This window comes from Heterocephalus glaber, unplaced genomic scaffold (assembly GCF_053883595.1).
Source record: "Heterocephalus glaber isolate CG9 unplaced genomic scaffold, H.glaber_assembly_v1.0 deba00001472, whole genome shotgun sequence".
Lineage (NCBI taxonomy): Eukaryota > Metazoa > Chordata > Mammalia > Rodentia > Bathyergidae > Heterocephalus > Heterocephalus glaber.
In genome coordinates, this window is record NW_028258315.1 from 98,546,103 (window position 1) to 98,572,655 (window position 26,553).

The following is a 26,553-nucleotide window of genomic DNA, read 5'->3' on the forward strand; positions in this document are numbered from 1 at the left end:
CAAGAAGCAAGATCCAACAATATGCTGTATCCAAGAAACCCATTTAATTCAAAAAGAAACTCACAGACTGAAAGTTAAAGAATGGAAAACAATATTCCATGTGACAGGAACCCCGGGAAAAGCAGGGGTAGCTATGCTATTTGCAGACAAAGTGAATTTCAAGCCAAGACTGATTAAGAGAGAGAAAGAAGGTCACTACATCCTTGTAAAGGGAATAATCTAAGAGGAAGAGATGACAATCATAGATATATTTGGATCAAATATTAGTGCACCCAGCTATATAATACAAATACTAACAGATATGAAAAATCAAATAAGCACTAATACAATTGTAGTGGGGGACCTCAATACCCCACTGTCACAAATAGATAGATCAACTAGACAAAAATATCAACAATGAAATATTAGAACTGAAACAAAATTTTGAACAAATGGACTTAGTAGATGTCTACAGGATGTTCCACCCCACAACAGGAGAATACACATTCTTCTGAGCTGCACATGGGTCATTCTCCAAAACAGACCACATGCTAGCTCACAGCACATGCTTAAGTAAATACAAAGGAACTGAAATTATCCCATGCATAGTGCAATGAAATTGGACATCAATAGCAAAAGAAACCACAGGAACTTCATAAACACACAGAACATAAACACCCTCCTAAATAACCAATGGGTGACAGATAAAATTAAAGAGGAAATTACACTTTCTACAATTAAATGATAATACCAATTCAACATATGGAATTTATGGGACACAATGAAAGCAGTCCTATGAAGGAAATTTATAGCACTGAATGCCCACGTTAGGAAAACAGAGCAAGCTCAAATAAACAACCTAATGTCGAACCTCAAGCTTCTAGAAAAAGAAGAGCAGGACAAACCCAAAGCTCATACAAGGGAGGAAATTATAAAGGTCAGAGCAGAAATCAATGCAATGGAGACTAAGAAAAATATACAAAGAATCAATAAATCGAAGAGTTGGTTCTTTGAAAGAGTAAATAAAATAGACAAACCCTTAGCCAACCTTATCAGAAAAAGGAAAGACAAGGTTCAAATACATGTAATTAGGAATGAAAGGGGTGAGATCACAACAGATCCTGCAGAAATGCAGAGGATCATCAATACCCACTTTAAGAACCTGTATTCTAATAAGATGGAAAACACAGAAGAAATAGATTCCTACATACATATGAATAACCAAAGCTGAATCACAAAGATATTAAAATTCTAAATAACTCACAAATATCAGTCAATGAAATTGAAGATGTAATAAAAAACCTACGAACAAAGAGAAATCCAGGCCCTGATGGATTCAATGCTGAATTCTACAAGAAATTTAGAGACAACCAAATGCCGTTACTTTCCAACTCTTTAATGAAACTGAAAGGGAAAGAATACTCTCAAATTCACTCTTGGAAACAAGCATCACCTTGATTCTAAAACCAGAGAAGGATCAAACTAAAAGAGAGAGGTACGAGTCAATCTCCTTAATGAACACAGATACAAAAATCCTCAATAAGATACTGGCAAATAGAATGCAGAAGATCATCAAGAAGATCATACACCATGACCAAGTGGGATTCATCCCAGGGATGCAGGGATGGTTCAACATACGCAAATCAATAAATGTAATGCACTATATCAACAGAGCCAAGAACAAAAACCATGTGATCATCTCAATAGATGCAGAAAAAGCGTCTGACAAAGTCCAACAACCATTCATCATAAAAAAACCCTACAGATAATTGGAATAGAAGGTCTTTATCTCAACTTGATAAAAGCCATCTACAACAAGCCATCAGCCAACATACTAAATGGACAAAATCTGAAATTAACTCTAAAATTAGGAATGAAACAAGGATGTCCACTGTCACCACTCTTGTTCAACATAGTTCTGGAAACATTAGCCACAGCAATGAGACAAGAGAAAGAAATAAAAGGAATAAAGATAGGAAATGAAGAAGTCAAATTGTCATTATTTGTGGATGACATGGTTCTCTATATAGAAGTCCACAAAAACTCCACCAAAAGACTTCTACACTTAATATCAAAATTCAGTAATGTAGCTGGATACAAGGTCAATACTCAAAAATCAATAGCCTTTCTGAAAAGAATAACAAGCTCACTGAGAGAGGAATTGGGGAAACAACACCTTTCACAATAGCTTGCAAAAAAATGAAATACTTAGGAATTAATCTAATGAAGGAAGTAAAACACCTCTACATTGAAAACTACAGTATTCTAAAAAAAAAAAAATCAATGGGGATATCAGAAAATGGAATGATATCCCTTGTTCTTGGCTAGGAAGAACCTATATAGTGAAAATGGCCATACTTCTAAAACTGTTATACAGATTTAATGCAATCCTGATCAAAATTCCAACAGTGTATCTCACAGAATTAGAAAAAACAATCCTAAAATTCATTTGGAACCAGAAGAGACCTAGAGTAGCAAAAGCAATTCTGGACAACAAATGCAAGGCAGGGGGTATCACAATCCCTGACCTGAAACTATACTACAAAGCTACTGTGATGAAAGAAAGCAGTATGGTACTAGCAAAAAAGCAGATGCGAGGATCAAAGGAAAAGATTAGAAAATGCAGAAACAACTCCAGACACACTCAGCCACCTCATCTTTGACAAAGGACCAAACACCCTCACTGGAGGAAAGATAGCCTCTTTAATAAATGGTGCTGGAAAAACTGGGTTCCAACTTTCTGAAGATTAAAACTAGACCTGTATCTCTCACCATGCACTAAACTAAAATCGAAATGGATCACAGACCTAAATATTAAACAGAATGCTGAACCTGCTGGAAGATAGATTAGGTAGAACTCTTGAAGACCTTGATGTAGGAAAAGACTTTTTGAACAAAACCTCAGTTGCACAGGAACTATTACAAAGACTCAACAACTGGGATCTCATCTTATTTAAAAGCTTCTGCACAGCAAAAGAAACCACCAACAGTGTGAAGAGACAACCCACAGTATGGGGAAAAAAAAAATTATCAACTGTCTGTCAGACAAAGGTCTACTATTTAGAATCTATAAAGAACTTAAAAGAAAATCAGACCCCCCAAATTTAAAGACCCAGTCAAAAAATGGGCATCTGAAATGAACAGACATTTCTCAGACAAAGAAGTAGAAACAGCAACTAAATATATGAAAAAATGTTCAACATCACTGGTCATTCATGAAATACAAATGAAAACAATGCTAAGATTCCACCTCACTCCAAAAAGAATGGCTGCTATCAAGGAATCAACCAATAACAAATGCTGGTGGGGCTGTGGAGAAAGAGGAAAACTTCTCCACTGCTGGTGGGAGTGTAGACTGATGCAACCACTGTGGAAATCAGTGTGGAGATACCTCAAAGAACTAGGACTAGAGGTCCCATTTGACCCAGCTATTCCCCTTCTGGGTATCTTCCCCAAAGAATTAAAAGTATCATACCACAGCGATATATGCGGACCTATGTTTATAGCAGCACAGTTTGTAATAGCTAAAGCTTGGAAACAGCCCAAATACTCATCAACCAATGAATGGATAAAGAAGATGTGGTGGTTTTTTATACAACAGAGTACTACTCAGCCATAAAGACAGATAAATTTCAGATATTTATAGCCAAATGATGCACCTTGAGACCATACTCTTAAGTGAAATAAATTGGACACACATGTGTAAATACCACATTGTTTCTCTGGTGTGAGAAACTGAAAGTGTAAATGAAGACCAAAATGCATAATAGATATTGTGAAATCGGAAGAAATGTTCAAATGGGAAGGGGAACTATGGAGGGGGGCAGGGGAAAGGAAGGAAGGGGAAAAATGAGAAAAGAAGAAAAAAATGGAAGCAAAGCTTTTGTAAATAAGGAGGGGAAGAGGGTTGAAGGGAGGGAAGGGGAATGGGGAATGGGGAAAAATAAGAACCAAGATATACATTGTACAGGCACAAATTCCCTGTGATGAATGTCATCATAACGTATACCTAAAATGTACCAATAAACAATAAAAACAAAAACAACAAAAACCCACCAGTCCTTAAATTACCAATGGACTCTATTCACAAAGTTCATTTTAAAATCAGGTATGTAGAGTTTGGACATTCCTGCTCCCAAATATACTTCTAATGGAAAAAGGAGCCAGAGGCATTTTGTCCCAGTGGTATTTACGATGGGCCCGTTCCGTTCCGCGCTGGGCCCTGGGAGATGCCCGTTTCACTCCTGTTTGTCATGGTGCAGGCAGCCTCTCAGCTGGGGGTCCCAAGTGCCCCTCAGCCGGCCCACTAGGCACTCCTGGGGCTTGCCACCCAGGGCTGCCTTTCACGGCTGTGTCAGCAACGTGGGTTCCCCAACAGTGCAGCGGAGTATGCAATCATCGGGAGAGCAGGAGAGCTGAAGAGGGCTCAGGAAGCAGCGGAGCAGCAGCGGTGAGGGGGCAGGGCTATGGGGAGAGGGGCTGGAGGTGAGAAAGGCCCTGGGGTTATTCAGGTCAAGCGACTTGAGGTTTGGGGTTCAAAAGCACTCCTAACACCCAGTGCCTGGCACTTCGGAAGAGTGACCAATGTCAATTTTTGAATAAAATAACGAGGAGATGAATAGAAAAGGGTGAATATCTTGCCCTGTGTACATCAAACTGATCACTCCCTATCGTAAGCTTCATGAAGATCTTTTTTCATGAATCAACCAACCAGGCACCCGCTGTTCATTCTGAACTTTTCTGTGCTACGGAGACAAACCTGGGAATCATTGTACAGAGGATTCCGACAGAAGTTCTCCAAACACAGACATGCATGAGAGAGGCCGTCCCAGGGTGGGCAGGGTGCGGGGAGCCCGAGCTGCACAGACGTCACAGCCCTGCCACAAGCAAACACAGCAGCTGCCCTTGCAGCAGAGACAGCCCGGTTCCAGGAGACCCTCGAGGACAACGCCACATTCCGAAGAGGCAACGCTGCGCCCCGCCCTGCCTTCTGCCCTGCGTTCGTCCGCACTCAGTCATCCAAAGGTGCGTTCCAGGCTGGTGGCACCATGCCCGATGCCGGAGTGAATTCTGGGGAGCAAACTCCGTACCTGACTCGCTGGAACAGCACCAAGGAAGAGGCAGTGCTGATCGGGGTGCTCACCACCAGGGTGCAGTGATTGTGGGGAAATGCCCAGGGCCACTAGGGGAGGCCTGGCCAGCACAGGCTTCTGAGGGGAAGTGGCCCTTGCTTGGGCCCCGCTCTGCACAGGCAGGAACGGGAGTCTTGCGATGCAGTGAGCTGCCTACCCGGTAGGACAGGGCAAGCCTGTGATCCCAGCACTCCGGGAGGCTGAGGCAAGATTTAGTTCGGCCTGACAACTTGGTGACTTAGACTCTGTCTCAAAATTAAAAACAAATGGGTAAACAAACAAACAAGGGCTGGGAATGTGGCTCAGTGCAAAGGCCCTGGTTTCAAAGCCCAGTACCACACACGGCCAAACATCAAAAGGCAAGAACGTCGTCAGCTCTCCAGAGCCGCACATCACGTGGTCTTTTGTTCCCAGCCAGTCACATCCAGGACTTAACCGCAGGAGGCCTGAGGCCGGACAGAGCACTTCTCCCTGCAACTGAGAGGCCAACTCCCCTCCTGGCATCGAAGCTTTCCCAGGGTGCCGCCTCCCGCCCCGGCAGCGGCCCACACGGGCCACGAAGGGTGCTCGCAGAAGTGGCAGGGCTGTGGCCAGTAGAAGGAGCAGCACGCAAGAGCAGCTCTCCACTGAGAGGCCTGAGAAGTCAAGGAGAGGGCACTGCTGACGGGTGGGCAGCTGCGGGGGGGCCACGCCCCAGCCTGGCAGAAGAGCGCCGGCTGCAGTGCATACACTACTCAAGCCTCCAGGTCCTCAGATCAGACTGCATCCAGGAGTCAAGGGAAGGCTTAAGTGAGGCGCTTCGCATAAAAATAACCTGGTGCCCAGTCCACAGCTTGGTAAATATTAGCTCTCTAATTCTCATTATCAGTATCGGGCCCACTGAACAGGACAATCTGGGGAGGCCCCACATCATGGCCTACAGGCATGGCGTTGCTGGAGCGGTGTGCGCACAGCCCACACGTGTCTGGAAGATCCCGACCATGCATGAGTGTGCAGGACTCGTGCCTTTCAAGGGAGACGCACTCACAAAGGAGCGACGAAGGACAGTGCGCACACAGCAGGCAGACCCTGTGAGGAGCCGCCTGCACACCCATGCGGCAGGTGGGGATGCAGCGTGCCCTGGGCCTGGGGCCGAGGTCGCTGGGTGACGGAGTAGAAGCACACACCTGCACACATGCTACCTGGCGAACATGGCAGTGGACCAAGGGTGTGAGAGGAAAGCATGACTGACAGGGACCCAGGGAGCCTGGAGGTGACATGGTGGCCCGAGGTATTGTTTAACAAGGGCACCTCTGATCGAGAAAGTAAGGACATTAATAATGGCAGCCGGGCAGCCAGGCAGCAGGATGCACACACCCTGGTCCTGATCTGGCTGGCGGAGGCCCTCATCAGTTAATGATGCTCACGGAGACAGACAGGTGACGCTCTCCCAGAAGCCTCGCAGCAGCGGGGCTGTGGGCTGGCTAGGCACACGACAGGCGACCCCTCTCCCCATGCCTTGCGCTCATGCTCCCAGTTCGGTGTCCCTCCAGGGCACCCCGCGAGGATGCGGCCACCTCCATACCCAGGGGCAGGCAGAGGAGAAGGCACTCTCGAGAGGGTAACTGCGAGCCCGCTTCCTGCTGCCACCCGTCTTGTCTTTCTTCTCCAGAAATGATGAACCTCTGATGACCTTAAGTACAGGCCCTGGGCAGACTACCTCCTACAGCTCCTCTTCCTATTCTGAGTTGTTAGACAGCGGTATCTGAGGAAGGATCTAAGAAGATCCATCTGTATGGTGCATGTGAAGATGTCAACTTCTTGGCATGCGTGGTGCCCTCGGAGAACTGGAATTTCCTCAGTGCCTCTGTGGCAAGGATTTTCCATTCTCTGGGGTTAAGAAGGAACTATAAACAGAGCTTGCAGCGTCCGATTGGCTCTAGCACCCTGGAAAACTGGCTCAAGCACCAGCAGTCACCTCCAGTTCACTTCTGAATGCCCTCTCCCTCCGGCTCCTTAGAGCCCCTCACAGGGCTGAGTCTGGCATGAGATGAAGAGGGCGAGTGAGAAAAGAGGCAGCTTTAGGGTGGAAGTCTGAAGGGGAACTAGAGAGACCTGAGAGGCTCCACTGAGGGAGGGAGACAAGGGAGCCTCCTGTTCCCGCTGCACCATCTCTGCCTAGCCCGTGCCACGACGGCCCCAAGGCTGCTGTCTCTGATGTTCTCAGAATGACCTGGCAGAGAGGTTATTAGCGCCTGTCCTACAGAAGGGGAAGCCAGGGCTCAGAGAGACTAGGAACCCTTGCTCCAAGTCACCTGGCTAATGAGAGGCTGAGCTGGATTTCAACAGGTCTGCATGGTCCTAAGAATCCTGCTTCCTGGAAGTGTATGTGGCTCCAGAACAATTTACCAGACATGTAACTGCTCCAGGCATTCCTCCCTGCCACCTGTGCCCTCGTGGAAGCACAGAAATCCAGGAGAAAAACAAAGAAGAGACTGAGCAGACATGGACAAGGTCAGATCCCTTGGAGAGGGACGACTGCTGCCCGTGGGACTGACCCATCAGCAAGGAGAGGAGAGGGCTGGGAGTCGGATCCTGGGCGGGGGGTGCATGCTTGCTGTGCAGACAACAAACTTAGTGTTGATTCGCTTCTCTCACTTGCTAGGTATTCGGCACTTGCACAGAAAACAGATTTCCAGAACCTCGATTTTCTCATCTGTAAAATGGCATGATGATGATGATGATGATATTCCTCACTGTCTAGTGGCTGAAAGCATGAAGTAAGGTGATGCGCAGCATAGTGAAGGTTCAGGACAACCGCCCACACTGCATGTGCACTTTCCCTGCGCTCTGAGAGCCACTCCGGGCAGGGGACGTCTTCTTGTGGCTCAGGTCTTTGCACTTCTGATCGCACGCACTTTTTATTTTGTTCCAATGTCAGTGGGAACGAGTGGCTTTGCCTTCCACAGAGGAACATTCCGTCCGGGAAACCGAGGCTAAACTGCTAACGACTTACCTTCCCAGCCAGACTTCACTCCAGAGAAGCTTAGGATTTTCTTTAGTCCAACATTAACTTGGAGTGTGTGTGGGCGGGTGTCTAGTTTATTTCTGCATCGACTGAGCAGTTTCTTCAGATTGCATCATCTTTTTAAATCCTTCACTCATTACTCTGGGTTTCCCATGAGTGCCTGGCAGCCAAAGCCATGAAAAGAGGAAAAATACAAAGGAGCCCCTACCTGCAGTCTGTCTTCTGGCTCTCACCCTGATGCGGAATGAGTAAGTCTGGATGGGGGATTTAAAGTGCCCATCCCAGCTGCCCTCCTGGAAGTTGTCTGCACACACTTGGCCCACGCCCGCCAGGTCCTCTTCTGGCCCCCTGCACCGTCAGGCAGACACAGGATGCCCCTTGCCGGGCACCTCCCAGCCACGCCAGCTGGCAGGGAGCCGAAAGCCCACCTGGGCAGGAGCCGGCGGGCTGCGCTCATGGCCTCCCTGGCTTCCCAGGGAGCGGTGTGATGCTGGGAGGGTGGAGCCACGCGCGGCAGGTGTGCCCCGCGTAGCTCTACTTACTTCTTGCCATTGCTCTGCCCTCCAAGTGTGCAGGGGGCACGGCGGGGCTGGGCAGGCACGCTCCGCCTCTGGTCTGGTGACCGAGTTGCACTCGCTCTCTCTGGCTGCTTTCTGTGTTCCGACCTGACAGGCCACATGCCGCTGCTGTACACCCTGGCCGCAGGACACAGAGCACTGAGGAGACAAGACATCGTAAGTGGGTGCTGGGGCTCCTCTGTGGGAGAGGAAGGTCGCAGCAGAGGGAAGTGCTGTCCCACCCAATCCCATGACGTGTACGGTTGTCACCACTGAAAGGGACAGCACAGTCCGGTCTGAAACCTGAGCTCACTGCTCATCAGCGCTGCTGAGGGAGGCAGGTAAGCTGACTGCTGGGGTCTCTAGAGTTCTCAGGATTTCGGAGGGCTGAAGAGGTCGGGAGAGACTGTGATGAAATACTTAGCACAACCTAGAAGTAACACTGCCACATGAAAGGAAAATGCTTAATCATTTCTGTCCTGGAGAATGTGAGCTTCCTGAACATGGGAGACATACCACTGTGCACGAATGCCTTGGCAGGCTAAAGACACAACCCAAGGAGGTGAGGCCGCTGAAGCAGAATCGCTTTCTCTAGCCTCTTCCTGTTCTTGCTCCTATTTTTGGAGACACAGAATTTTTTTAAACCATGGAATTCACTAAAGTATTTAGGTTTATTTACAACCGCAGCTAAAAATACAAGGAATAAAAACCAACAAGAAAAACCATTTCCTTGGGCTTTCTGTGTTCGGCCCCTGAAAAACACTATTAGGCATGCTGAAATGTTCTGTTGACCAAGTTGCAAAACACCATATTAAATCTCCAATTAACTTTCCTCTAAATTAATGTTTAATGGTTTCCTCATTGCTGGGCTACATAATCTCACTTATGGGCAGGCCTAGAATCATTGTCTTTATTAAGGTTTTGACAGTGAGAGATAAAGACAACCTTTGATTAGAAAAAAGAGCATGTTATAGCACTTAGCTATTAAGAATTATTACTGGGTTTTTGTGATAGCTCAGCTCCATTACTTTGTCTGGTGTTAAGCAAGTTTAGCATACATTAGTCCTATATTCAAGAACAGGATGAAGCTCTTTTAAACTAGAAAGACATTCCTGTCCAATCTGCAGCAGGAGCCAGCTTCCCTGGGCTGATGGGAATTCCCTACCAAAAAGCACACCCTGACGCTTCTCTCTAGTTCAGATTTTAAGGAAACGGGTGATACTTTTTGGAGAGTAGCTTAAGAAATTATAGTGTTTCAGATGAATCTATGCCAGGAGTGGCTCACAGCTCACATCAAAGCTTTGAGGAAGAGAGAAAAATATTTCGGATCAACATTGCTGTATTGTTTGGGTTTAATTATATTAATTGGATTGAATGAGTCTGTGACTTACAAGAAACCAGACTTCTAAAGAGATTACGTCCTGGGTGGAATGGGAAGTTCTGTTCTCCGGTGATGGCCCTGTCTCCAGAGAATGGCCATTTGATAGCCATGAGAGTGTCATGAATAATATTTCTCACTGGTTACACTGGGGGAAAAAAGTGAACTGTAGCACGTGAGAGTTACCTCACAAACAACAGAAATGTTCCAACAACTTCAACCATCAACAGCAAGTCACAAGCTGCCACCACCACTCTGGCTGTTTGAATTGGGCTCATAAATATAAGAGTATATTTCTGGAATAATGGCATCCAATCAGAAACACAAAGAAAGAATCATGGCATTGCAAACAATTTAAGTCTGCCATAGAGTTGATATATGTCCAGCATTTCATAATATTTTGGTAACCTAAAGAAAAATTAAAAATTTAAGTACTTTTAGAGTATATAATTCTATTTAGGCTATTAAGTAAATGAAGCCTCTTTTTGAGGCTTATGGCTCATTGACTTATGGTTCAATGAAAGTAAGGTATCAAGAGTCACGAGTACGTAAAATTTTAGAAAATCAGTGCTCATATGTTCAATAGTTTTCAAAGGACAAATTAAGACACAGGAAGTTTCAATTACATAATACGTTGTTCCGGCTGCTGCTGTTTATGTCAGAGCCAGCTTTGAGCTAGCACCGTCAGGAGTTGGAGCACAACTTAAATACACAGCAAGGTGCACCGCCTGCTCTGGAACAGCCATCACAGCAATCTGCTCACAGTGAGACGCGCTCATCGCGTTGGCTCCGCTCCTTGTCTGTGCTCACTGACTCTTCCCAGGCTGTCTCGTGGGAGGCAGCAATTTGACACAGGGCCAGGCCACCTTGCATGGTGAATTCTGAGAGATCTGTGCCAGAAGCCATGACTAAAACAGCTTCGGGAGGACTGCCGAGTGAGCCTGTGGGTGGGGATGGTGTGTATGCCTATGTGCTTAATTTTTCTACTCGTTGGGGACACCTTTTAGTCACTTTGTGGGGGAAGATGTCTGCATAGCCTCTACTAATGTGGTCCCCACCATCCTAGCACAGTGTATTTGTGCAGTGCTGAAAGAAGGTGCTTTCACCTCCGAACTACGGAGCATCTCGCTCTGCCGTGCAAGGCGATGTGCAGAACTCAGCCTGTGGGGAGAGCTTGGTGCTTATTTCCACAGGCAAAGAGACTATCTATGGAACTTCTGATGTCTGGGGTATCATAATATACACTTGAAAACCTAGAAAAGAATTTTACATACTTTTCTTCTGGTATTACTGCTGAAATTATGGTAATGGCATTATTTTAAAGCGGAAATTAGCTTCTAAAATAACTATATAAACCCATTTTTATAAATAACAGTAACAAGAGCAAACTTTTACTGAGCACTTACTAAGCCATACTATGGGAGGGTTCCTCACCTGAGGAACTCTTTGTTGTGGGGGTTATGCTGTGCACGGAGGGGTGTTAGCTGTGTCTTTGGTTTGCACCCCAGTAGATGTCAGTTACAGCTCCCCTCACCACAAGCTGTGACAGCCCAGCTGTCTCCAGGCATTGTCCATTGTCCCATGGGGTACAAAATTACTCCCAGGTCAGGGTTTAGCTCTGTGCTAAGTATTTCCCTTAAAATAGCTTTTCTATCGCCTAATAAGCCTTTAGGTAGATGCGCCATAAATAAAGTGAAGGACACGGATAATCACCTTAGCTCAAGCAAAAACATACTAAGGGAATCAAATGAAAACGTTTTCCTAGGCAATGAAGCATAGCTACTGTGGGTTAGGGTCTGGCTCCCAGTTTTGAAATGTGGCGCTGACACGATGTAGTTTTTGTGAACCATGTCAGCAAGAGGGTGGGTGTGAAGCCTGTGTCCAAACAGTGCACCACTGGTGCGCACGGCTCAGACAAGCTGAATGGAGGGAGTGCAGACATCGCTGCAGCGGCTCTCCTCATCACTGCCCATGTGACTATGGTCTCCTTAATTTCTCCAAGGACACAAGGCACACAGCTGCCGCACTTCTCCATCAGACATTAGAAGAAGACTCGAGCCTCAGACCCCATGGCGCTGCGGCTTTCACGGTCCTGACAAGAGAAGCCGTGACCATTCGGCAGTTTCTATCTCACCATCAGCACTGGAGAGCTTTTAAAATTGATTCTCATTGCACTGACTCTCGGACACCACTGATGGCAAGACATATCATTACACTCTGCATCAGCACATAGGGGACCATCTGGGTTTGATTAGATCACGAATGTCCTCGTCGGTAAGGCCCATGCTATCCACAAGGCATTAAACCGTGAGCTAGAGCTGCATCTCGGGACTGACGAAAGGCTGGCTGAGAGGATTCCTGCTGGAGAACGATGAGGTGTTACCCTTTAGATTCTAATCTGGTCATTTCTTCTTTTTAATACTGATCTCCAGTAATAAAACCAAACCAAACCAAACCAAAGCCATCCTTTCCTTGTACCCTGGATCATGAGAATACAGAGCCTTCCGATTTCTCAGGTTGAGTCAACAATCTGATGGTGATTTTTGTCTGAAAATTTCATGGGCATCCTTTAGCTCCTGATCAAAATCATCCAGACAAACTGAACATGAACTTTTGAGACAATAAAAACCCCTTAGGACTTTGGTGAGGATGTTAAACCAAACCAAACCAAACCCAGCTGATTTCCTGTAGAACTTCAAGATTTCAAAAGATGTTGAAATTTAACACTCCACTGTAAATCTCAAAACACCAAATTTTAGAGACTGTTAAGATAAGCCTCTTATCCCACATTCTATATATTTATTATCACCAGACGTTTGGACATTATAAGAAAATGCACTTATTATTCCTCTTTCCATGACACAGGATGGCTAGAATACAGCTACTAGCAAAACCCAGAAAGCCTGGAGGCAAAATCTCAAAATGGCTACAAACAGGCAGTCATTGCTGTTGCTTAATGTCACCGCCTCGTGGCTATTCCTGTTCGTCATGGGCTTATGGTAAGGTATCAGTCTTTAAGCATGCAGACTGTCCATCCTCCACTGGGTCTAAAATACCTTCAGGTACACTCCCAAAGTACACAAATCACGTTTTACTCATGCTGCACCTCATCTCGCTGCTTTTATCATTCACTTCTAAATCAAATCGGGACATTATGAAGCTGGCCATGCACCGTTACATCACTGTGTTTACTTGCATCTTCCCCAAAGGTGGTGACTTTCCTAAGCAATCATTTTGAACAGGTGTGGTTCTTTCTGGGGAGGCATTCCCATGATCCTATTACCTTCTGTTTGCAAAACCCCCAGGGCTTAAACCTAATCATCCAGCTTTGTAAGTAATTTTAAGCTTCCCACAAGATCACAGGATGCTGCACTTAAAACTCACTCTGTGTTTACCAATAAAGAGCAAAAGATTCTGTCACGTTAGTGAATACGTTGGCCTTTAAAATGAGCATCACTGGGGGCCAGGGATTTAGCTCAGTGGTTCCACCGCCTGCCTCGCAAGCACAAGGTCCTAGGTTTGATCCCGGGTACCCACCCCACCCTAAAAACAACAAGATTTAAAATCGCAGGGCCGGGGATTTAGCTCAGTGGTTTCGCTGCCTGCTACACAAGTGCAAGGACCTGAGTTTGATCCCTGGTACCAAAAAATAAATAAATAAAATAAAATGAGCATCATTTACTTGCTCCGAGGAGAATATTCAGGGGAAAGGCAAATAGATAAGTAGACACCATGGAACACAATATAAAGCAACCGAACTAACATCTGCAAGAGGGCAAGCTAGTTAGGGTGGCGTATTAAATAATGTTAGCCGCAGGCTTCTGCAGGAAACAAACAGCTCCGAAAGTAAAAGGGCCGAGAGTTACCAGAAGACAGTGGTCCCTGGAAGCCACTGAGCAGGATGAGGCCCGTGACACAGTGCCTTGAATGCGGTCTCTTAGGCAACCCGGAGGGAGACGTGCAGGGCTGGTACAGCCTTTGTTGTTAAAGCACAACAAACCCCATCCACCCCCATTTCACTGTGCTGAGGGCCTGGAGGGGGACAAGCCTCCAGTGTGGGGTGGGAAGGCGCCTTCATTTCACACTTGTGAGGGGATGTGACTGAAGACGGTGATGCCAGCTCAGGGCATTCAGAAAACTTCGGGCTTTGGGAAGAACTTCCATTAGTCATACTGGACTGGAGTTCCCTCCCTGTATAACAGGGCCATGGCCAGAGCCCTGAAGAATGAAGATCCAGGCCCTGAAAGAATGTGTTCTAGAGGTGGCCACCTTGAACTCAGTTTTCCACTGTTTCCCAGGAATCATCGACACGGCTGTCCATGGCTCAAGAGAAGGAGAGATACACAAAGCCTCGCTGAATCAGAGAATGTCCTGAACTACCAGCACGAAGACAGTATTTTAGAAAAAATCGAGCCTTGTTACTTTAGGTCAACACCTTTGCCCAAGGAGAGAAAATGTAGTGTGAGGTCTCCTGGTCCACTCTGAAGGGCAGGCACCATGACTCAGGTTGCGTTCAGACAGAGAGTGCGTCTATGTGAACAGGAGTCTTCTAAGTCCGCTACGTTCAACAGGGAGATTCACACCCCTCTGTCTAGCTCACCAAATGTTTAGAATTAGTGGAATCCAGCTGTAATCAGTGTCCTGGGTCCCTCCTCCCTCCCCATCAGATACACACATCACACTCATTCAAACGAAACAGCCAATTCCACCCAAGACCCTGAGTGAAGCACTTGGCATTCATGACTGCATTAACTCCTCGTGGGAACCATATGAAGTAGGCTGGGGACAGTCACACAAATCACACAAGGTTGCACACCTCCGAGAGCTCTCCCTCTAGCGCCCCATCTCTATTGTAAACAAGGAAATGGGCAGAAGAATACTTTCTGATACTTTTTCTTCAAGAAGTTCCAAGGTAATTTCCGACTCAGTTCCTGCCAGGGGACCACAGGCAGCTTCGGTGTGATCTGAATTACTGGCTTTTCCAGCAGTGGACGATCATGAGAGCCCTCAGCCAAGTTTTGAGGAGCTGCTCTGTGGCAGATGCCTCATGCCTATTACCACAGTTTGTCCAAAGCCACCTCACCGTAGGTATTGGGCACAGCTCTGGGGCTGAAGCCGCGCGTTCAAGGTCACACAGCTGCCCTGACTGTCTGGCTGCTCATTCTTCCCTCCCAGTCTGCGGCTCCCCTGGCAAAGCCAAGACCATGCAGAGAAACAGAAGCGAACGTACTGGTGTTGGCCACGAGGCTGGAGGGAAGAAGCAGCGGGGAGAGGAGAAGCAGTGCTCACCTGACTCCACGCGCCAGCCTTCCATCTGGGGCACCGTCCTCTGCGGCACCGTCTGTGCCCATGCGGCTTAGCAAGGTGCCCACAGTGCTCACTCTCTAAACGGCTTCCATCTCTTGCCATGCAGTGAACATTTCGTTGCTTATGCCCTCGACCGCAAGAGACAGAACACTGCAATACAAAGCAATGGCAAGGTTGTTGTTGCTTTTAATCACACGGAGTTCGATAAAAACCTGCGCTGTGAGATGCTAAGATCACGTCGAATGAGAGTCAACACTTTTTCTAGTGCCATTTTGGATAATATCTCAAGACCTGACAGGGCAGGAAGTGGCATTGGAAAAAGCGTCCAGCAGCAATCTCGTATGGCATTGCTCAAGAGTATAGGTAAATACTGATAATTTAACCCCAATATAAAGCTCACAACCTGAAATTATCATGCAAGTTTCACTGAAAGAAGCCCAAGTAGCAAACAGGAAGATACATCTTCAACAAAATGCCTTGAGATTCACTGCCTTGTGAATGCACTGATGGTCCATTTCCAAAATGCAACTGTGTTCAATTTTTTTAATTAAATGATTTAAGAAAACTCTTCAGGCATTTTCCAGGGAGAAAGCTCTGATTTTTCCTAGTCCATTGGGAAAGAGGTGAAAAAGTCACGTTAGAAACTAAAAGGTAAGCTAGCAGGTAAGTGCCAATTTCAGGAGGAAGGCATTACCTTTCAGCTCTGATCTGCAGGTTTGCTGGACGGGCCTAATGTGACCTTGTCTGACCACATCTAAGACATTTGACTTTGATTTCAGATTAGGTTTCTCAGAAAGGTTTCAAAATCAAAGAGCCCATGGAGTCTGGACAAAAATTTGATATGACAGCTTCTTGCAGAACAGGCAAGAGGCCAGCCCCAAGGAGTGCACGGGGACGTTCAATGTCCATCGCCTCATTAGCGATTACAGAAGTCATTACCACTCTATCCTAAGCTTCTGGCTCAGGTTTTTTATATTTCCCAATATAACGGTCTTGGCTTCAAAAGGAAAATGAATTTAAGAATGAAGAACAAAATGGGAAAATGCGATGGAAATAGATTTCAAGTGACATTTCAATATTTCTTATTTCTCCTACTAACTTTGTTAGCTTAAATTTCCAAAGTACCCTTTTATGCCTAGTAGATAAATAGCTCCAAGTAGAACGAGGGGTCTCACATTAATTCAACATGATTACCAGGCATGCTCAAAGTTACACCATTCAGAAACTGCCAGACATGTTGGAAAACACAAACCATTATAAAAATTTCAACAGTAACTGGTAATCTGAAATATGAATATTAACACACTTGGCTTTAACTTTTCACTTTAGAAGGGGGAAACGTTCATTTGAGCTCGCATCTGATGAATACTATGACTTGGAGTAGCTATTCTGGAAAGCTTAATGGTATACATTATGGAAGGAAGGAGTCCAGTTTGAACATCTACACCAAAACAAAACTATTCATCCTTCCACTTACAGTGTTCTGATTTGCATAAAGACTTGGGGATATACTTTTGCAAGGCTTTCAGAATGAAGTTCTTAGAAGTATTCCTATAAATTTCTAAGAGTGGTCTAGCGACTTGCACAAAGATAATTCTTATTTGTGACCAATTTTAGTATTAAAATGTTACTTCAACAAGAAAATAGTATAAGGGCACAATTTGAAATTGGGATGATTTCATTTGTTTATTCAACAAACATTTATTGTTTATTCTACCATGTTCCAGAAATTATGCAAAATACTGGAGCTAAAGTAATGATAAAACTGACACAGTCCTTGAGACCCACACCGGACATTAACACTAATCAAGTGATGACAAAAGCAGTACTGGGCTTGATTTTTGTTCAGGTGAGCACTGTGAAGCCAAAGGGCTGCGGTGGTGGCAGAGGCTCGCTGAGGCAGTTGTGGGGCCAGACTCACCATGGTCACAGGACACAGCAAGGACTTGGGAAATCACTGAACAGTTCTAGTTCAGGGTAAGACATGATCTGATTTTTGTTTCAAAACCTCTACCTGACTACTGAGCAGAAACTAAACATGAATACCATGTGAGCAGAAACAAGGGGCCCCCAGGAAGCTACTGGATCTGCACAAGTGAGAGGCCACGGTGGCCCAGAGGCGAGTGCAGGGTATCTCAGTGGGGAAAGCTGGTGAATTAAAGAGTTGTGTTTGCGAAGCAGAGCTGCTAGAGGCTGACGGACCAACTGTGGGTTAAAGGGAAAGGGCAAACTCGAGGGAGGCGTCCGGGTTTCTGGTTTGGGCCACTGGGCAGATGGGGTAACATCTGTCACATGTTAAGACACAGAGGATACTGGGGAAACAGCAGTGGAAGTAAAAACACATTTGTCTGTAGGAAACGGGTTGGACATAGAGAACATGGAATCATGGGTGGTGATATTTGCCTGATCAGAGTGAAGAAACACAGTTGTCTTACAGTAATCAAATGAACCTGGTTGAACTTAAAGCAAGTTAGCCCTGGGGACAGTCATTTCAGTACACAAACAGTTCAAACAAGCTGTCCCTTGAGATGAAGGGGTCAGAGAGTTGATGGACAGGCCGACTTAGTAATCAGATACAGGCATTGGAAGACACGGGTTAAAGGAAAGCACACTACAGAGGCAGAAGTAGCAGAGGCTGAATTCTCTCACAGCACTGCGGGCCAGGCCGTGCCCCAAGACTTGGTATGCATTATCTCTTTAACCATCCCGACAGATCAACAAAGCTTAATAACAGGCCTAGGTATAGCATTGAGGACAAGTGATGTTTCAAAATCGTACAGCCACAGTGCTCTGCATATTGCTTCCCACCTGCTGCAGCACAAGTCTGCATTTCTGTTGGGAACAATAAGAGCACAACCAAAACCCAGTTAAATTGTACACAACTTCCGGGGCAGTAGTTCATCCAGGAGTCTCACTGATGTCACCGACTTCTATTGCTGATGAAATGGAGACTGATGGAAGTAATTTCTAAACAAGATGCCTCCAAGCTCTGTTAATGTCTGCATTAGCTGCATCCTACCTAGACAGAGGTGCCTTTTGCTTATTTGGGGACTTGAATGGACCTGACTTAGAACAAAGAATGCAATCTTTAGCATGATTCACCACACATGTTCTTTTCTTGAAATTACGAAGCTCTAAATGTGATTAGGGAATTCTCAAGGTAACTAATCTGACAGCAAACAGTCTTCATTTAATGCTTTCTCAGTTATCAATGAGGAGAAGCAGCTGTTCGTGGAAATTTTCAAACCTCACAGGTTTATTAATAGGTCTATTGTGGCTTCATGAAAGAGCTGTCATTTTGATAATTAAATAAACACAAGTTTTGGCTCTTTCATTCTGGGGGAAATTCCATCTTTTCATTTCCAGTCTTTTCCCAGGCATAGGATGATTTTTATATCAACATGCATTGAGCTATAATAGTTACATTTAGTGTGTCACCTAACACATGTTAGTTACTGGCTACATGTCTGAGAGTCTCGCTCTTGGGAACATTTAATTCCTTAATTGTGCAGCTGAAATAGTTTCCTAGTTTGCCCATAGGACTTCGACTTTTTCTTCTCAGGCAACAACCCAACTTTTTTTGGTACCGGGGATCAAACTCGGGACCTTGCGCTTGCAAGGAAGGTGCCAGAACCACTGAGCTAAATGCCCGGCCCCCAACCCAACTTATTTAAGAGACTGATTTTTTCCCCCATCTTTGAGCAAAATTCTCAAACAAGGTAATCTCTGCTTACTTAGGAGCCCAAGGTCAGCCTCCCAAATGTCTGGACTTTCAAGCTTTTGTTTTTGTGAGGCCCACTGAAGGGATATTGCAATGTGGCACAGTGTTCAGACAGTACTAAAACTTTCCACGAAGGCTTAAGAGTTTGAAATTCTTGCACTGGAACTCATCTGGTGGAAATGACACTCTGGATGTGGGCAGTGTGTCCTTATCCACTCAAGGACGTGGATACCACCTGACGGACTTGAGTCCAGTGTGCTGCCCTGGACTCCTCTCACTTATGCTGAAGCCATGGTTTCTTAGTTATCAAGCCGCCAACGAGCTGCTTGTGTCTACCTGATGATAAGGGCTGACGACCCAAGGAGAAGGAGACCCTCGAACTCCAGAGCTTCTGGTGATCCCAAGCAAGGAGTCTGCAGAGCTGGTAAATTCACCAGGAGGAGCCCAGAAGAAGTAAGAAAGGAGGGGTCAGGAATGTGCCAGAACCTGGACTGGAAGCTTCTGGGTGGGGCTAAGATGCAGAGCTCGGAGGAAGGCCCGGAGGGTGGGTGCAGACCAGGACTGCCCGGCTACAGCGATGCCTCCTGCACAGGAGGAGGCAGCAGGCAGCCCTTGCAGCCCTGAGTCATGTATGGACACAGGTGGTCCACAGCCTGCATGGCTGAGCTTCTGTACACATGGGAGGGTGGCCAATTGATACATACTTCCAGATACAGGAGTGGCTCACACAGGTTAGAAGTAAGGAGGATCGGAAGGCCAGGAGAAAGGTTAGACACTAGAGCTCACTGCCAAGTTAAACCAAGACTCTTCTAGAGGTTAGTTAGGTGGCTAACCACCACTAGGGGTGGGTGGATAGAGCTCTGTTTGGAGACAGGAGATGGTATTAATTACTTTTCAAGGCCTTTCCGAGGTGATTCCATAGAATCTGAAAGCAACATCTACATTGCTTCATTTAAATAATGGTTGGTTGTATCTTTTCATAACAACAAGTTCTGATCCTACCCTCATTTTGACTTTATTTAACCTCCCCTGGAAAGTAAGCTATCAAAGAAGATGCAGGGGGCTGGGGATTTAGCTCAGTGGTTTCGCCGCCTGCTGCACAAGCATAAGGACCTGAGTTCGATCCCCGGGACCAAAAGAAGATGCAGGGCTTCCTCCACAGTTCCAGATTGCCTTTGCCAATCACAGTGACAAATGAGATGTCCCATACGAGTGTCACACTATTGGAAAGGCAAAAAGACACCTGCCTGTACCTAGTGTTCCATCAAGGAGAGTATGTAAGTAAAAGCATATGGACGTAGGAGTCCGAGTTTCAAACACTGCTCAATGGAAAGCCATGTGGGCTTGTCACAGCATAAAAAACGTAGCAACCCACATGTATTTGTCCATGATTTCTACACTGTAGGCAGCCAGCAACTTACAGAAACAAACAAACACATGAAACTTCCAACCTACACCACAGAGTGTACCGCAACTAACTAAATGCTGTTTTCATAAAGAGCCACCTAGAACCTGGCTTACTGCACTAAGGTTGAACTAACCTGACACAAGTCCTCTAGATGCAAGGTCACCCCAAGATACTCTTTCAGGTTGAGCAGACCTAGTGCAAATCATCTGGGCTGTGAGCAGCACACTGGGCGGGAGGCCTTAAGTACACTGGCTCTTGTCATTTAATCTTCAAAGCACTGTGGGGCTTGGTATTATCAGGGTTTCTTTTCACATAAGGAGACTGAGGGTCCAATAATGCACACTTGCCCAGGATAAAAAGTCAGGAACAGCAGAGTTAGTTAGGCTTTGCATACAGCATGCCTGTCTCCGTTTCAGTCCTTAAACTGCACCTGGGTAGAAGGGCAGGCTGCTGCTCCTCTCTGCCTACTCAACACAATGGCAGAAAGCACAGGCCTCAAGAAATGTCTCTTAAGAGGGTTTCAGTGTGCTCTGAGTCCTCAACCCTCCAGGGAGAGCAGCTGTGCTGTTCAGAGTTCTGACTTCAACACCTTATTCCCTACCCTAAGTGCCTCAGGAAGGGAGACATCATGAAAAGCAAATACACAGTCACAGACACTAAAAGCCTCCTTCTTGCTGGTCGAAGCCACACCTGCTTTCCTCTTGACCATGCTGAGAGGTTCTTAACCCTTTGGAGTCTGTCTGATGTCCTGTAGGGAACTGTTATTTCCGGGGCCTGGCGAAGGGCTCTGGCATGGGCCTGCGTGGAAGGCTGCAGGCTGTAACTTTGGGCCAGACAATTCACTCAGCACTAACTGCTCAAACGTGGAGCCATTGGGAATCTCAGAGATCATTCGGCTCATCCATGTATCTCACAGACACTCGCACTGCACTCACTGGTTCCCTTTCAAGCTGGGCATCACACCCTGAGCCAGCGAGATGGGCGGGGCAGCGCAAAGGCAGGTGAGGATTGTGCACTTCTGGCCTTGAGGACCTGCGTCTACAGGAACAGGAGTGAATGGGCTGATGGCTCCAAGGCACCAGTCAACACTCAGGTCCGCGAGCAATGGCAGCTGGCTGTGTGTGGGGTGCTGGTCCTTGTCCTGCTCTAAAGGCAGCAGAGGGCTTGCATCAGACAGAGCTACAGGCACAGGTGCCCCTTTACCTTGGTGCCACTGGGGCAAGTGACTTACCCTCCTTGGGCTCGGCTCTTTCTCTACAGTCACAGCAAGCGTGAGCAGTATAGCCGGGCAACAATCAATGGAGGTCACGCAAACCAAGCTCCTACCATGGTGGCCAGACAGCGTGAAAATAATCCCTATTCAACACCACCACCACCACTTCTACTCAATGTGTTTCCAAAAAGAACACTTCCAAAAAGATAAGTGTTTAAAAATATTTGTCAACTGAATGTAGTCTAAGATGAACGTTCTAACAGAGATGCTGATGGTAAAGGTGGGATCTAGTCTGGCAAAATCTTACCCTGGTGAATAAGCAAAGTGTTTTCCTTTCCAAAGGGCACAGAGAAATCCACAGAGCAGACATAACATTAAAGTTACTTTTCTACGGCCCTTTCCTCACCTATAGTCGATTGCTGATTTTTATGCTCTCTTCTCACCAGAGTAAGAGCAAGAAAGATACCATGTCCCAGGCTGCATCTCTTTCCACTCCATCATTTCCTGCTCATACTTCTCATCTCTGGGACTGCTTCTGCTTCTCCTTTGTGTTGTGACGCTAGGTCTCGAATGCCCTGAGACAGAGCTGGCTCCAGTGAGGACCGCTATGGAGCACACATCCACCCCTGCCCTGCTGGCCAGGCTCCTCCCGGGAGTGGTCACAGGCCTCTGCCCAAGAGCGTGTGTCCTGTTGGCCATGTGAGCCCATTTAGGTTGACTTTTGTAGGGCTTCTCACAAAACAAGAATGGCTCTAAACAGGGCCACCAAAAAACCAAAATATTGAGGAGGAAAGCAGGGACAGCTTCACCGGGAAACAAGGGCTGTGAGTTTGGGGCATCGAGCCAGTGCTGACAGCCTGCCTGATGGCTGTGTATGCCTGGGACCACCCTGGCACTTATTACCATGTGAAGGAGCTGAGAAAGCACAGACTGCCAGGAAACACCACAGAAGAGGGCGGATGTGAGAGCAGTCGCCAGCCGGATGGGCACTGGGCCACCCTCGATCCCCACCGCCCCATGCACTCTGCCTTCGCAATGCTACAAAGGCCTCAGAGAAGGACTGAGGTTCACACATCAACTCCTGGAGCACACTCAGGGCTGCAGTCACTTCTAGGGCCAAGTAGGTGGCCCTGCCTAACAAAGGGGACAGGACCCCACAAGGCAGGGGCAGCGCGGCGCTCCTGCTCTGCACCCCCATCTCCAGGGATGAGGAAGCACAGGCCCCCCCTGGGGGCTTCCTCCCCCACCTGCACAGTGTAACAAGTCTGTACCAGCGGGAGGAGGATGGTTGAACAGTAGACATACATGAAACGAGCTGCACAAGCTGTGAAACCCCATGCTTTTGTTTCTCAACAGTATGACTATGCCGGTGTTTCTCCCCATCAAGAGAGAACCGAAAGCCAAAAGAATCTGCAGATGCTTTACCTGGTGAGTTCTGTCCTGGCCATATCTAGGGGTGTGTTCCATCACCAGGCCCTGACCCCCAATTCCCAAGCACACTGACTACTTTTATAGGATCCTTTCCCTTTCAAAATTGTACAACCCGACTTCAGCTGAATTGTGACATTGGCATTTTTCAGGAAAGTGGCAAAGGTGAAGGTGGAGTAAGGAGCCCTCTGTGCCTGCCACAGGAGCGTGTATGAAAGCAGTCTGGATGGCAGGGAGGATGCTGGGTGAGACACAGGTCCCAGGGCCTGTGCCAGCTGTGCACCGGTGAGTGAAGAAGCGCCGGAGGAAGTCACCAGTGGGAAGCTACGGCCGGTGGGGCGGTGGCCAGGCTCTCGCTGCTTGAAGGTGGGGGTGCTCAAGGCAACCCGGGGCTGTCAGTCTGCAGGCACCGGAGTGCAGGGACCCCACCTGATGCCACCTCTTTACTGTCCACAGCAGTCAAGTTCAGAGCTCGACACGCCAGTCACCATCAGAAATGTTCCCACAGGAAGGCATCAGTGCACTCTGCTCCTGACTCTCCCATGCTTGATCTGTGTCCACCCCGTGGACATCCTCTTCCCAAAGAGCTGTCCACGTGTTCATCAGCCACTGAAGGACACTGAGACAGACAGCATTTCATCGCCACACCCAGTCCTGCTCACTGCCTGTCTGGCCTCCCACCCGAGAGCTCCAGGTAAAGCAGCGTCTCTGCAGGTCAGCTGTCACATGCTGTTGGCCTCTGCGTCCCTGGGTGGTTCCATATCCATAGATCCGACCAATCCGGGGCACAGTTATTTGCAGCACCGCTAGGTGTTCTAAGTGGCCTGGAGATGGCTTTACATACCGAGGAGGACCGCATGGGCTGTACGCACGCACTGTTTTCTGAAAGACACTTGAGCACTCCCACCTGTGGAGCCGCAATCTGTCAGGGGTCCTAGGACTAATCCCCCAGGTACCAAGGGACGAAAGTTTATACCTATTTCAGGAAGCCGCTCATCGAATCACTTGGGTTTGAGGTGGAAGTAATGTCACCCCAGGACTGAGATGTGCACGAGTATCTGAACCAACATCGTAACATCTGAGCTAACCTCAAAACAGAAGGGGAGAGGGGCATTTTACCAATTATTGAATCAGGTGCTCACCCTCCAGCTTTCAACTGCTTTGCTGACAGTTCAGACGGCGGAGTGCCTCTCAGTCTGCATTATTTGAGTGCTTCCTGTCTCTCCTTGTCCCCCACACCTACTGATAAAGAAGACTCAAAAGCACCACCATGAAAGTAACACGGTGAGAAGCAACGAAAACCAGCCAATGTGTCAATGGCTTTCAACATGGAAGACTTGTCTTTAGAAGTGGTAACAATTATGTTCAATGGTTTTCTGCAAATTTAAATGATCCTGTACTACTCTGAGAGTTATTCCAACAGAAATTCAAGAACTGAGGCAGAAGACTGTGGTAGTTATGCACCCAGTCCATTGTCTGAGCTGCTGTGGTCTTCTGAGTTGCTGCAATGGCCTGGCCTTCTAGACATTTCCCTGCCTCCATCATTTTGTGTGTCATATTTGAGTTTGAACCCAGGGCCTCGCACATGCTAGGCAACCACTCCACCACTGAGCGATTTTTGAGCTAGGGTCTCTTTAAATTGCCCAGGGTGGCCGCCAACTTACAATCCTCGGCTTCCGCCTCCCAAGCAGCTAGGGTCACAGGTTTGTGCCACTGCATGTGAGTCCTACTTCTGTCTTTGCTTCGCTTATAGCCTCCCTGAATTCAGAAGCCAGAGCCGTCCTTTCAGAACAAATTCATGTTCTTATTCAACACCGAGTCCCACTGCAGTGGCTTCTATCTCAAAGTGAAAGCAAAACTCTGCCCAGGGCGTGCCCCTCTCCTGTCCTGCCCACAGGACACCTTTGTGCTGCCTCCCTCTAAACTGCACACCCTGTCCCTCTTCACCCCACCACCCCTGTCTTCCCATCACTCAGATGCTCCCGGCAGCACTCCTATCCGGGTGCGCACATTCTTTGCTTTTGTATTTTCCCATATCTTTGTTCAAATTGCACCTTCTGAATGGAAAACCTCCTTAAAATAATAGTCCCACCCCTCTTCCGTGCTGTCCCTGTCCCTTTTCCCTGCTGAGTGTTACCTGTAATGCTTTTCACCTTCCTCGCTTTCCTTCTGGGTTGTTATTTATAGGCTGCTGTCCTACTAGGATAGAAGCTTGATGGGTTTTCGGGTTTTGTGTGTTTGTTCCATCCCCAGTGCCCAGAACAGTGTCTGGTGTTTGCAAAACACTCAGCTACAGATGAATGCACACATGGATATTATCTAGTAGAACCCAGAGCCACTTATAGCACAGAATACTTAAGGATTGCAAAGCTTTCTGCCCTATGTTCAGTTTACTGTAAAAACCAAATAAATAACTATTGCTCTCTTCAATTTCCGGTGTCCATTCAGTCCAAAACTGGCTCGTGTGTTTTAATATTTAATTCACAGCTGCAGGATTAAATACTGCACAGGGGACATCTAAGAGGAAGGTTGTCTGACAGTGTGCTCTCAGGTACGCAGCTGACAAGGGCAGAACTAGGAGCCCAGCGCCCAGCACCTGCACATGAAGAGGGGCACGAGAGCCCCACTCTGAGCCATTGATGCCACCGAACAGCCCGAGTGTTCCACGACGCTGTTTCTCCTCCCCAGGGATGTCCCCTCAGAGTGACACCCCTTTCCAGATGGAAAAATGTAATCTACAGACTGAAGACAGAAAGCATAGAAATGTAGCAGATGAGAATTCTACAAGGCCCAGTATTTTCTGTCTCCATTCTGGCTGGGAATGTTGAAAAGCAAAAAACCCTGAAGATTCACACTTCTGTCCTAAGACAAAGTGTCTCAGTTTGACACCCATCTTTTTAAAAGACCTCCTCTTTCATTGAGAAAAACGCTTTCAAGCTGTAGGCCACCCAGACTATGACAGCAACACTGAGCCCAGGATTTTCTGACTGTAAACTTGATAGAAGGAAATCACCAGCATCCTCCTGCCCACTAGCCAGCCCCACCCAGTCTGTTAAGTGGGGCCACTGCTATCAAAACCCGGGGTTCTAGCCAGCCCTGGAAGCCCTGGCTCAGCTCCTGGGCCCTCTCCTTGCAAACACACTGGTCTTCATCCTTCTGGGGCACTGCCAGCATGCGGGGAAAGCTGTCTCACTTTGGGGTCCTATCTGGGAATGAGAGGTGACCAAGTCAATTTCTGAGTTCCCCTGAGAACCTGCTTCATACTTAATTGAGCCTTAAAAAGGCTCAATTCAAAAATGCAAATATTCAGTAACCTTTGACGTGGTAAGTGAAATAAACAAAACCCAGAATCTAGCTCAAAACTCTTCGGAAACATTTGGATCTCAAGGACTCAGCTTTGGGGGGGGGGCAGCTAAAACAATT

The 26,553-nt window shown here is 47.0% G+C and overlaps 1 protein-coding gene and 1 long non-coding RNA gene across 13 annotated transcripts in view; one reads left to right on the forward strand and one right to left on the reverse strand.

Moving 5' to 3' along the window:
• Adamts9 (ADAM metallopeptidase with thrombospondin type 1 motif 9) overlaps positions 1–26,553 on the reverse strand; it is a 141,169-nt gene that overhangs the window by 27,354 nt on the left and 87,262 nt on the right. For 10 of the 12 annotated variants that reach the window (XR_002391439.2, XR_015439206.1, XM_013068095.3 and 7 more), the window contains 2 exons: positions 15,343–15,510; positions 8,661–8,834 (listed from right to left, as the gene is read on the reverse strand). Coding sequence is in view for 10 of the 12 variants with exons in the window: in XM_013068095.3 (XP_012923549.2) it covers positions 8,661–8,834; positions 15,343–15,510 (342 nt within the window). In the remaining 2 variants the exon portion in view is untranslated. The remainder of the gene's footprint in view (positions 1–8,660; positions 8,835–15,342; positions 15,511–26,553) is intronic. The other 2 variants (XM_087181635.1, XM_087181636.1) reach the window with 2 other exon arrangements.
• LOC106008405 (uncharacterized) lies at positions 8,832–25,560 on the forward strand. The gene is made up of 4 exons (XR_001182764.3): positions 8,832–9,016; positions 23,059–23,130; positions 23,283–23,415; positions 23,587–25,560. It is a non-coding gene; the product is annotated as an uncharacterized LOC106008405 (long non-coding RNA).